Source organism: Amphimedon queenslandica, unplaced genomic scaffold, assembly GCF_000090795.2.
Source record: "Amphimedon queenslandica unplaced genomic scaffold, v1.1 AMPQUscaffold_13510, whole genome shotgun sequence".
Taxonomy (NCBI): domain Eukaryota; kingdom Metazoa; phylum Porifera; class Demospongiae; order Haplosclerida; family Niphatidae; genus Amphimedon; species Amphimedon queenslandica.
In genome coordinates, this window is record NW_003546254.1 from 542250 (window position 1) to 554291 (window position 12042).

General features: G+C 34.6%; 5 protein-coding genes across 6 annotated transcripts; 3 read left to right on the forward strand and 2 right to left on the reverse strand.

The window, feature by feature from the left end:
- Positions 1 to 633: 633 nt before the first annotated feature.
- Positions 634 to 4281, reverse strand: LOC109590928 (uncharacterized). The gene is made up of 6 exons (XM_020006769.1): positions 4198 to 4281; positions 4074 to 4151; positions 1935 to 3857; positions 1857 to 1893; positions 870 to 1160; positions 634 to 814 (listed from the first exon to the last, which is right to left on the reverse strand). Exons 2-6 carry the CDS (start codon positions 4110 to 4112, stop codon positions 735 to 737), a joined length of 2370 nt encoding a protein of 789 aa, XP_019862328.1. The 5' UTR covers positions 4113 to 4151; positions 4198 to 4281; the 3' UTR covers positions 634 to 734.
- A 1-nt stretch (position 4282) lies between these two features.
- LOC109590938 (migration and invasion-inhibitory protein-like) lies at positions 4283 to 6532 on the forward strand. Of its 2 annotated transcripts, XM_020006776.1 has the most exons (7): positions 4283 to 4522; positions 4585 to 4651; positions 4708 to 4866; positions 5015 to 5097; positions 5384 to 5522; positions 5869 to 5965; positions 6280 to 6532. In XM_020006776.1, exons 1-7 carry the CDS (start codon positions 4360 to 4362, stop codon positions 6364 to 6366), a joined length of 795 nt encoding a protein of 264 aa, XP_019862335.1. In that variant the 5' UTR covers positions 4283 to 4359; the 3' UTR covers positions 6367 to 6532. The 2 variants fall into 2 exon arrangements, with proteins under 2 accessions (XP_019862335.1, XP_019862341.1); XM_020006782.1 differs by lacking the exons at positions 5869 to 5965; positions 6280 to 6532 and adding an exon at positions 5773 to 5862.
- Positions 6533 to 6611: 79 nt separating this feature from the next.
- On the reverse strand, positions 6612 to 8844 carry LOC100632272 (DNA polymerase epsilon subunit 4-like). Its single transcript, XM_003383504.3, has 3 exons — positions 8666 to 8844; positions 8470 to 8591; positions 6612 to 6939 (listed from the first exon to the last, which is right to left on the reverse strand). Exons 1-3 carry the CDS (start codon positions 8829 to 8831, stop codon positions 6781 to 6783), a joined length of 447 nt encoding a protein of 148 aa, XP_003383552.1. The 5' UTR covers positions 8832 to 8844; the 3' UTR covers positions 6612 to 6780.
- Positions 8845 to 8859: 15 nt separating this feature from the next.
- Positions 8860 to 10553, forward strand: LOC105316442 (SUZ domain-containing protein 1-like). The gene is made up of 6 exons (XM_011411331.2): positions 8860 to 8947; positions 8997 to 9052; positions 9118 to 9217; positions 9944 to 10056; positions 10325 to 10366; positions 10413 to 10553. The coding sequence occupies exons 1-6, from the start codon at positions 8876 to 8878 to the stop codon at positions 10456 to 10458; spliced, it is 429 nt and encodes a 142-aa protein (XP_011409633.2). The 5' UTR covers positions 8860 to 8875; the 3' UTR covers positions 10459 to 10553.
- A 183-nt stretch (positions 10554 to 10736) lies between these two features.
- On the forward strand, positions 10737 to 12019 carry LOC100636735 (cell division control protein 42 homolog). The gene is made up of 4 exons (XM_003383457.3): positions 10737 to 10986; positions 11125 to 11197; positions 11261 to 11370; positions 11581 to 12019. The coding sequence occupies exons 1-4, from the start codon at positions 10882 to 10884 to the stop codon at positions 11866 to 11868; spliced, it is 576 nt and encodes a 191-aa protein (XP_003383505.1). The 5' UTR covers positions 10737 to 10881; the 3' UTR covers positions 11869 to 12019.
- The last annotated feature ends 23 nt before the right edge of the window (positions 12020 to 12042 follow it).

Sequence of the window (12042 nt, forward strand, 5' to 3'; positions counted from 1 at the left end):
CAATGACTGCAGGCAGCGAGACTAGGGCAGACTACACAATTTGTAGCATAACTAATTTTTCATATTAGCAAAATAAAAGTTACAACTACCAGCATTATGTAAATAGCATATGAATATGTATTATATATATATATATATATTACATAATAATGTCTCGCCAACTACATGCAATAATTGTTTGTAAAGCTACTTTAAAACCTCAACTTACCTAAATAGTAAGCTCAACACTAGTAGCTGTGCCGCTGACGCCACAGTAGTGGAGTATAGACCCAGGAGGTGCAGTACAGAATACAGATATCCTCCATCTTGCCTTCAAGATGTGGTGGTGTTGCTGGAATCTAGTTGCCATGGGTACCCTATATACCATAGAGTATTATGCTACCTCATGAAGCACTCACGAGCAGTTGTACAACTATATTTCACGAATATTTCAATAGGTCTTACAATATTATTATGACGTTATTTCCCGTACGCATCGGGTGATAATTTTATGCTATAGGCGTGGCTTTCATTAATCATGCATAATAGATATTAGAGTAAATTAACCATAGAAACAAAAATAATTATAAAAAATAATAATATTATAATAAAAAATAATTAATATAATTATTAATAAAAAGTGATCTATAAAAAATTAAGTAAGAGTTTTAAAGAAACAAGGGTGAATGTTATAAAGAGCAAGTGTGTCTTATGTATAATGTGCATCAAAAGCTTATGCACAGCTGCCAATGTCGTTAAACTTCAAAAGGATCAAATATTTCTTCATTAATGCTTTTCTTTCTATCCTCAGTTAGGACTTTAAGATCTTTTAGAACTACAGAAATATTTTATTGTAATGCAATGCATTATAATTTCATTGGGTGGCTCACTTTCATTATCAAGTAAATTAACGGCATTGTATAACAACTCCTTGTCTTTTTCTAAATGGATCTCATTTGCCGCTTCTGCTAATTGTCGAGCAAAATGTCTTTTCGAAATAGCTTCTGGATACTTTTTTTCACATTCAACCAATATTGCCATTGGTAACCTCCAGCTAGAAAGACGAGCTGTATTTTCATCCAGGCTAATGTCCAACTTTCGAGCAAGCACATTAATGGTGCTGTGGTTCAGTCCTTGAAGGTTTGTAGCAATGTTAGTAGCATCATCCAAGAGAATCGTATCTATCATTAAAATGAATGCACATAAAATTTTTATGGCTACACTACTCAATAGTATCAGACTCTCAGTACTGCATATTCAATTGATTTGCTTGGTATTAAAACTATTGCATTTGTGTAGGTGTTAAAAAATAATAAAGTTGTACATCACCATCGTGGTGCTTGTGTAGATCTACTGATTTCAAACAATGGGCAAACTATATGTGTTTTCATTTTATTGCCCTTTGTGTACTTATTAATTGTTGCTGTTTTTGTATTCATGATAGTTATTGTTGATTTTAGTTATCTTTCACTTTTAATTCTTTAGCTGTTGACATGATAATAACATGGCCGGAGCCACCGGTAAGGCCAGTAAGGTTTTGGCCGTACCACTTTTTCAGCTAGCCAAAAAAGTAATCGGTGTGGTCTGTCATGATTAATTAACATTAATAAAAATTATTGATTACATTAATAAATTTGGTATTTAGTATAGTGAATGTGCCACTAATTTGCACTAAAGCCATGGACTGTAAACTGTAGTTAGCTACAGCTGTAAATTTTGAACATTGTCTTTATGATTATGTTGCTTGCATTCTTTCTCTCATTCCTTATTATTTGCTATTGCCAATTTATTGTTTGTTAAATACAGAATTTTGGCCGAACCACTTTTAATTTTGTGGCTTCGGCCATGGATAATAATAATAATTACGGACATCATACCTCCATTAAGTTTTCTTCCTTCTTTCACAGGATCATTCTAAAATTATATAAAGAAAATGCAAAGAGCATTTGACTTACTGTTACAACTTCATCCCACATTAAAAATAATGAATCTTCATCATGCTTATTCTTTTTGCACTCATCACACGATCTAATGTCGAAAGGCAGAAGGTGGCGATCTCTCGTTAGCTCATACTTTGGATCAGTACTACTGGGGTCTTTGGAGCATAATACAGCAAAATTATAGTTCGTTTTGACATCTAGTTCCATTATTTTGTGACAGGTTCCGATTATTTGAGAGAAAACTTCCTTATTCGCTACTGGAATACGAAACTCTAGATTAAATCCAAAATATATGACCTCAAAAATAACGGACTCCTCATTTTTATCAAATGCTTCTATTCTTGTGACATTGGTTGGAGTTTCATCCTCAACACACACTTTTGACTTTTTATTAATCTTGAGAAAGTGTGTGACAAAAGATGTTTGCAAATGACCAAGCGATGAATTGTAACTTCGTAGCAATCGAAGAGCATTTGTTCTCAATTCAGTTGTGTCAAGACATGGTGGAGTACAGCGAATGTCTGGAAGATACCAAACTTTGTTGTTACCAGTGCCGCGATGTGAAACCATTTTGATTTGATCTTCCTCTAATTCAATGGCTAAACTAAGAGAAACAAGAATTTTTGTGTAGGCATCAGCATGAGATTGACCATTAAATAACCTCTCTGCAGTAACAAGTGTAAGAATTCCTTTGTCAGCTAACATTTGATCATCGGTATGAAATAGTTTATCTATTTCTTCAAGGAATTTGCTTGGCTTCATTATGATGTACTCTGATTTCGGATCAATCAGTGAAACATCAATGATGCTACCACACGAAGAAAAAAACTTACAAAACTCGAAAAACTTATCACCGACAATATTCAACTCTTTAGCCAGCTCTTGGATTGCTGTTTTTTTAACGTGTACAATTTTATCATTCTGGTAGTATATACTGCGAAGAAAAATAAATGAAAAAGGCACATTAAATTTGCTTCTGAGTTCTTGAGAAATTAGAGCATCCATCTTCTCCTGAATGACTTGCTTGCAATTATGGCCTGGCTGTAAAGGCTTCACATCAAAATCAATTATATCACTGACACCAATTTGTGCTGCAGTACTCTCAAAGTCTCGTTTAACTGACTGTAAGACTTTATCATCAACTTTGGGATCAACGTGACTTATAGCAAACATAGAGCAAGCTTTTTTCTCAGCTGCTAAATTTAATTTAGCAGAGCGAATTAAATAGTGAATACGTGGTCGATAATTCATGAGATTCTCTTTCGACTGAAACCGCTTGTATAAATTTTGAGAGTCGCGGTGTAAATCAAAAAATAGCCATGAATAGCTATGACAAAGATGACCATGTAAAGCAGGAAGGAAGTGATACACTGTACGACTGTGACCAATATCCCATAAATTAAACAATACAAAACCTTGATTACCCCATGTGCTACTTGATTTTTTATTTTTGCTTTTAAGTGCTAAAAATGTTTCATGAAAACAAGAATTGAGTTCATCATTTTTGAACTTTAAATGTTCAGGTAGACCACCTTCATCTCCTTCATACGTTTTTGTGCCAGCTTGAACTTGATTCATTCCAGCATTCATAGCGCGCAGGTAACAATCTTCTGCTGACGTTCTTGCAGATCTTAGCCCTGGCTTATAAAATTGACCAGACTTAACGTACTCAGCAGAAGCAAATTCATAAAAAGACAGACCATGTTTTGGCATTTCTTCATCAACATAGTAACCTGAAAGGAAGCCCCTGATGACTTCAGATTTTTGACAGAGTGGCAAACCATTTACAATTAGCAGAAAAACGGCCAATGACACCTCCCTTTCCATAATTACACCTTTAAAATAGGTAGGAGAAACTGCAAAAGGTTCTGGGCCATCAATTGTGCTGTGTGTTGAGCTGATTGTGCTGGGAGACGATGCTACAAGTGAGCTACGACTCTGTATAGTAATATAAAATATAAATATTCCTCTCTTTTTCTCTCATTACAAATACAATTATTTCTTAAAGCTCCCAGAGAATTCTATTCTTTGGTTATTTAGACTAGCTGTTTTATTCTGGTCAACTGCTTAAAACATCAAAGTAACCACAGATTACCTGGGGGCTTCAGTTTTTGAGTTTATGTCTCTGATCTTATAAGGTTACAGGTTACTTACCTCATCTTTTGCTTGTATGGACCTATGCCAGTCCGCCATGAACTATGGAACGCCAAATTCACTGGTCAAACACTGTCACTGAAAAACAGCAAAGAAGTTAAGAACATAAAGAATATGGTCTTACTGGTTTGCGTACTGGAGTAGTTTCATTCTGCATGTAATATACCATGCCAAGATGGGCGTGCCAAAAATGGGCGTGACTGAAATGATCACGTGACTCAATATCTATGCCTCAAAATTCAAAACAAAAGTCAAACCATCAAACACTGAATAGTCAGGTTGAATTATGTCAGCAGTGATTTCACTCATAGAAAGATTACTAGAAGGACAGAAAGAGCTGCACGAAGACATTCAGAATCTTAAAAAAAGGAAAAATAGAGAAAAGTCACAAATCACTGATAGCCAGGCACCTCAGCAAGAGAGAGACAGAAGACCAAAAATTATTAATGGCAAGTGAAGTACCCACAAGCACACCTTTTAAATGTATGTCATGTTAATTATGCATGTACAGATAGCCGTTATGGTGCATTAGATCAGAGATTGAATGAGAGTCGTAGAACATGGAAGACGCCAAGAAAGTATGTGAGACAAATCTTCCAATACATGCTGTACATGACTACATGTACATCTGTAGGTCAAGCGGTGATGCTAGAGTGGTCCCTGGCTACGACTGGGTCGCTGGTCTACTGGATACAACTGGACAATCAGTTTCACAGTTCAGTACAACATGGCTACAGGAACTGAAGGAGTTCAGACAAGTCAATCATTCGGAATGCTACATGCCACAAGAACAGTGAGAGATATACTACACATAGAATAAAATAAATAGGATACTAAAATAAATATGATATTACTGTAGTCATGATAATGCTGTATGCATACTTGCATAGATCTACATATTATCATATTATGGTGTTTTTTAATTATGATTTTTCTCTCAGTTTATCAAGACATGCTGAACCAAATGATATCAATGATTCAGATATAAGCGATGAAGACTCACATCCCAACAAAACTAATAATGGTAAGAACTGGGTTTCTCACAGGATTTTAACATAATTGCTTAGTGCTCATGCAAATTCAATCTTTGGCCATATTCTGCCAAAGATGGCTTGGAAAGAATTCTACATTTTTATATGTTTTCTGATGCATTATACATGTTCTTATGTTGTGTATCGAGTTTGAGCTCATTCCGATCAAAATTGAATTTTTTAAATGAATTTTTGAAGTTATTTAAAAATCAGGCCAAAGTCCCTGTACTATAGTAGAGGGTCTTACTAACATTATTATTATCCTCTTTTTTCTTTTAGATTACATTCATAGCTATTCACTTGGTGATAGATTATTTCCTGTGCCCATCAATTGCACTTGTAATAATGAAACACGCTGTCCTGTTTGTGAAGACTTGATCCATCCAAACACATCAACCAAATCTCCTAGTCTAGTACAGTAAGTATTAATTTTTACAATAAATTTATATGTATTTTATATGCCCGCCTTTATTTTTAAAATAATGTATGTGCACTTTTCATGTAAGAAAATTATTACCTTAAGCCTACTATTATTTGCGTCTACTAATTTTAACGAAATCAGCAAAAGTCATGTTTAGCGTTACTAATTTTAGCGTTTTTAACCAAATTAACTATAAATAATAACCATTATAATGAATAATAATTATTGTGGCATCTATTTAATTTAGCGATTTCAAGCTCTCTCGCTAATATAGCTAAATTTAGTAGACGCTAAAAATAGTAGGATTAAGGTATATTATATCTATTATAATTCTATTCCATAGGGTGAGTGTACCTCATGATTTATTACAAGTTCAATACAAGTCAAGACCTCATCGTAGAGTTAGTTTCAATCCTTCAGATTCATTAGGACTATCACAGGTATTCATAATATGTGACCATAATTGACAAAAGGTACCTTATGGCGGATTTTAAAATTCATCTTTATAATGAAAAATATCAACCTGTGAGTGCTCTGTTAGTCAACAATTGTTTCTATAAGCTACATAGTAACTTTTTGCATCCTCTGGAGTAATTTTATGATAAATGGAGCTCAGGAAGTTGGATTTTTTAGGCTATAAAGACCAATTTTCCTATCCGCCATAAGGTACCTTTTGTCAATTATGGTCACATATTATGATTGCTATTTAATCACTAGTAAATAAAATAAAATAATAATTTTTTTTTCTCCTTAGCATTGTCTCTCAGGTTGGCACAACTCTCGACTACTCTCCATTCCACATTCCAAAAGTGTCTCGTTAAAATCATCAATCAAACAGTAACATTGATAGTGTTACAGTACATGTACATGTACACTTTTATAATGTGTAAACATGAATATTAGCAATGTACTTTATAAACTGTAACAGTATGAAATGACATCAAAGCACACGTGACATTGATCCTTGTTCATACAAATTGACCAATAACCCAGGAATTGACTTAGAACATGTTATGAAAACACATTAGCGCAATGATTGAACCACTAAAAAGGATGCTCATTTGTACATGTACTATATCTTTGACATTTAAGGCAGTGTAACACTATGACAAATTTAATAGATAGAATGGATGAATAAAACTAATAGCAAAGTATAGAGGATTATTATTACAATAAGTGAACCATCAGATGATGAGCAATAATAATAATAAATCATACAGACACTATACACTGATACTCTGCAATCATAACTGTTTCATTTGGCCTCAGTCTCTAGTATTCCTTCTAAGAAAGCTAGCTCATCATTGTTTGTCACACAGGCAATAATGTCTCTATCTTGAACTGTCTTTCTCTTCCCCAGTTTAGTATAATAGTGAGCTTTATTGGCAATATGACCAATAAACATTTCAGTCATCTAAAAACGGTTTCATAAATGCAATTAAGAATAGTAAATGATACTATCTACATGTAATAGTTATTTATTATTATTATCATTATTACTGTCACAATTTGCTTTCATATTGTGTACTCTTGTTTTACATAACAGTACAGTGTAGTCTCAAATTGTTTACAGCTACACTTTATTATTAACAGATTGATGGGAGGAATGAAATATTTGTGGACACACTGACACATTTTTAGTTACTGCTACGTGCCAGCTCCCCACACACCTCACACACGCATACTCATGCATGAATTAATGTCACTATAGTAGCAACAAACAAGCCTGTCTCTGTTTATGTTACATGCGCATTCTTGCCATGTTAAATCACTAATAAAATACTTCCTATTATAGTCAATGAGTCATAACAGTCATACAGTCCCTAGGTGATCTCTATTATCATCACCTTTATTAGCATTGATAGTTAATATGCCATCCTATTGCTGTACAGTAGTAACAGTAGATGTACATACATTACATGGCACAATCTTTACTACTACTCCAGCTACATGTATAAACAAGACATTCCCTCCTGGATTTCTCACAAGCATGCTAAGTGAGCTAAAAAGCACTACAATACAATTGGAGCAACTTTTAAAATTCATAAATGAGCTTAAACTTTCTACACAACATAAGCTAGGTCATGTATATGTATCAGAAAAAAATTATAAAAATGGAGAATTCTCTTAAAGCCATTTCTGACAAAATACCCTGTACTCTAGCCCGTAGGTTTTGGCCTGGTTTCCGCACAAACTTAAAAAATTCAATTTTGATTCGAATCAGTTCAAAATTTCCACATAAGAGCATGTATATCTTGAGTGTAATCATTCTTTGAAGTATGTTACAGTGTTAGTAAAAGCAACCTACCTGGTTTATCTAAGGGACAATGTACCAACAAAAAATTTCAAATTATAAAGCAAAGGACACAAGCTACCATTTTAATAATACCAAAATCAACAGACGCTGCTTTCAAAACAAGATTATGCACACAATACAAATATACAATAATATAGTCACTGGGAATCATTATCAGACAAAATGAAACATTATCTATACTACAGTTACAATGATAAGAGTATGGTATAACTGATATGCATGTATAATCATGAGAAGGAGATGAACTTGATATACTGTGCAATAATGAGATCAAATCAACTAGTGTATACCTAATGGTCTGTTAACAAGATAAATTAATTTATTCATGATGGGTGTGGTCAATTATTAGCTTACCACACCTAGAAACCATTAAGGTCAATTATCACCGTATAGTGGACAATTTTGAAGGGAATTATAAATTTATTGGCAAAATTTGGCATTTTGATAGCCGTTCGCCAAAATAATAATTTTGTCGCCACTAAATTTCCATTCGCCAAAATAATAATTTTGTCGCCACTAAATTTCCAATCACCAAAATTTAGCAATTCACAAAATTTAACTCCCTCCAAATTTCCCGCTATACAATATCAATTCATCATTCATTCATTCAGTACATTCAGTACTCACTTTAGTCATTAGGTAGACTGCTTCACTCCCAGTCATAGCTACGTCAGGATCAGATTTTATGATGCTCTTCACTTTGGAGAGAGGAAGACTCACTTTGGATTTACTGATATATGACGCATTATCTGCAGAAAAGCAAAAACAAAATAAATAGATAACATAATTTATTTTTTAAAAGTCAATTTTAAAGTACATGTACCTTGTTGATTCTCAGCACTTCCTTCTTCTAGATTAGCTTCAAGAATAGAACTATTATTTGTAGGCTCTGAGTTCACCTCAAGACCATTATTATCATTATTATTATCACTGGCTATGTCACTGGGATCAACTTCAAGGTGTTCATCAGGTTCCATGGATTCTTCCATTCTGGTGCGCGTTAATTAGAAAAACATCAAAGTGGGCGTGACCTATGGTTTCCAAATTAATGGCCGAAATAGAAGAGGAGGAAGTTGGCGATAGTTGGGAAGATATTGAAGAAGAAGTAAGAAACCAGTAATAATCAAAGGAATTTTTTATTTCTTATACTTAAGGACCTCATTAGGAGACTAACGACAAGACAGCAGGAGGTACTCTCAAAGCAAGAACAGTGCGTTTATATTTAATGTACTTTTATTATGTATAATAATTTTTTGTTTTTTTCTTGCCTTGCAGGACCTTACCATCCCCTGAAGCTCCCGTCAGCAATGAAAGAGTTTTCGTCGACGGTCCGATGAAAATTAAATATTCTGAAGGATCAGAATACGTCGCTCCGGTAAGTGAGATGGTTGCCATGGTGACCTTTTTGTATTGATTGTGTTTTGGTTAATGACTGATTAGATACGGGAGGGTTTAATTTATATTGTCCTGAATATTAGCTAATGATGTCATTCAGTGAATGACACTAGAAAGTGTCACAACTGAAAATAAAAGGGCTTTATTCCCGGTCCCTTACAGATAGCATACATGTACATGTATTGTATACATGCATTTAACATTCATTTTTATTTTTGTTAATTGGGAAAAATATTCTCTTCCTGATTATTAGTGTCCTTAATGTAATCAGTGATGATAAATGCAATATTATTAAGCCATTCACTCCCAAATGCCACTAATTACACTTGTTGACGAGGTGTTTGGTTAAACACTAAACAGCTGACCACATTTCATTGGCTCATTATGATCCTGGTATTATGAACAGGATCGCAGAGGGACTACTCTTTTACACTTTTTTACACTTTTGGTGCTCATGTAGTGTATAGCCAGCTAATACAGAATGAGTAGCACCACTCTACCACACTATGCCCTCTACATGATTATTGGCCATCATAATCTAGTCTACTACCTCCTCTTACACTTGTTATCGTGTTGTATGTCAATCAGTACTGATAAAAACCATTTAGCTGTTATTATCATGAGATTATGTCTAGTCCGTGTTTATGTTAAAGTGATTTACCCTAAATGTCTATCTATGAAGTGTGTGTGTGTTCACTTCGTTTAGATAAAGATCCTTAAAAGACCGTCAGAGAATGAGAATCATTCATCAGCTGCTCCAGTAGAGCAAAGATCTCAGAGGTCATTAGCTGAGAGAGAGGCAGAATATGCTAGTGCTCGGTAAGACTAATACGTACACTCTAACCTTATTTGATGTTTACTAGTCAATTAAGTGTATGTGTTGATTAATTTAAATGATTCAATGTTTGATGAATTACAATGGTAACAGTCAATGCATTTTTATGCTACCACACAACTAGGATCTAAAAGCCATTGTATCAGTGTCATTTTCTTTTTGGTGAAAGTTTGACTGTTAAATGTTCCCTTTCAAACCTTTAAAATCTTGCCCTAATTCTAACTTATTCTGTTCTTTTATTATTTTGTATAGTGCTAGAATACTTGGTGAAGGTAACAATAGCTCTTCAAGCAAGTAAGTATATTTAGTTGCTAAATCGTTTTTATTCTTTTTTATTTAGAAATCCAGCGGAGAAGAAAGTGATTCAGAGACATACCACGAAATAGCAAATTATTTGAAATTAGTAGATCTTTTTTTTTCATTTTTATCATCAATTATTTTTGTTTTTATATTTTGGTCTGTAAGAACTATGTTAAAACCATGTTGAGATTCCTCCACAAGGATAAATATACAAGGAGAAAACAAGTCACTCTGATCCTGCATCCCACTGCATGTCATGAATATTAATATTCTGTTCTAAAAATAGCACAGTATAACTAGTACGTGCATACACATTCAATGCATGCGCACGCACTACTTGTTCTAAAAATAGGGCGTTCTAAAAATAGTAACAAACTATTGATAAAGGAAGGAATTGGGGGAGACGCCATCTTGTGCAAACGCCCTGAGAAGGAAGCAAGTTACTTGGTCTTAGCTCTTAGAGAAGTCTACTTTAGTCCGAGGAAAGCCAGAGGATACAGTGTAGAGACATGCAAACCATAAAGTGTGTGGTAGTCGGTGACGGGGCTGTCGGTAAGACCTGTCTACTCATCTCTTACACTACAAACAAGTTTCCACAAGAATATGTACCCACGGTAAGAAAGTGAGGCAATAAATAGTCTTATTCTTATCCTTTTGTTGCACCAGCAAGCAGCAGTGACACTAGTATTGCATATTACTTGTTTCTCTATTCTTTCTTTTTCATTCTTTCCACCCTACCCTCTCCTCTGTAGGTTTTTGATAACTATGCCGTAACTGTCATGATTGGCGGAGAGCCCTACACACTCGGCCTCTTTGATACTGCTGGTGAGTCACTCCTCCCACTTTTACTCACAGCCTAATTCATTTGTGTCTCCCCCATCTTCACAGGTCAAGAAGATTATGATCGTCTAAGACCTCTCTCGTACCCTCAGACTGACGTGTTTTTAGTTTGTTTCTCTGTTGTATCTCCAGCTTCATTTGAGAATGTGAAAGAGAAGGTTAGTTAGTTAATATCTTGTGTGTGTCTGTCCGCCTGTGTTTGTCAGTCCATATATGGTATTCACATTTATCATGTGTACTGGTATTCTCACACTATGAATGATCTTTTCTCCTCCTACTTTCTTTCTCTACTTCTAACTTCTCTCTCTCCCTTTCTCTATGTTTTCCTCCTTCTTTTTCTCTCTCTCTCTCTCTCTCTCATTATGTAGTGGGTACCTGAAATCACTCACCATTGTCCCAAGACCCCATTCCTACTCGTCGGGACTCAAGTAGATCTCAGAGATGACGCAAGCACTATCGAGAAACTATCAAAAGCCAAGCAGCGTCCGATCAGTGTAGAAGCTGCGGAGAAGTTGGCCAGAGAATTGCGTGCAGTGAAGTATGTAGAATGCTCTGCATTGACACAGAAAGGCTTAAAGAATGTTTTTGATGAAGCTATACTAGCTGCTCTCGAACCACCAGAGCAACCGAAAAAGAGGAAATGCTTAATCTTGTAACTTGTAAGTGGCTCTTTCAACTGAAACTTCCATTATTATTATTATTATTATTATTATTATTATTATTATTTTGTGTTCTATGGGGTAGTCGTCCCTGTCATTCACTATACTGTGTTGTTATTGACACACCCACATTAGTAATAATTGTGAATAACATAATATTTAATTATATTA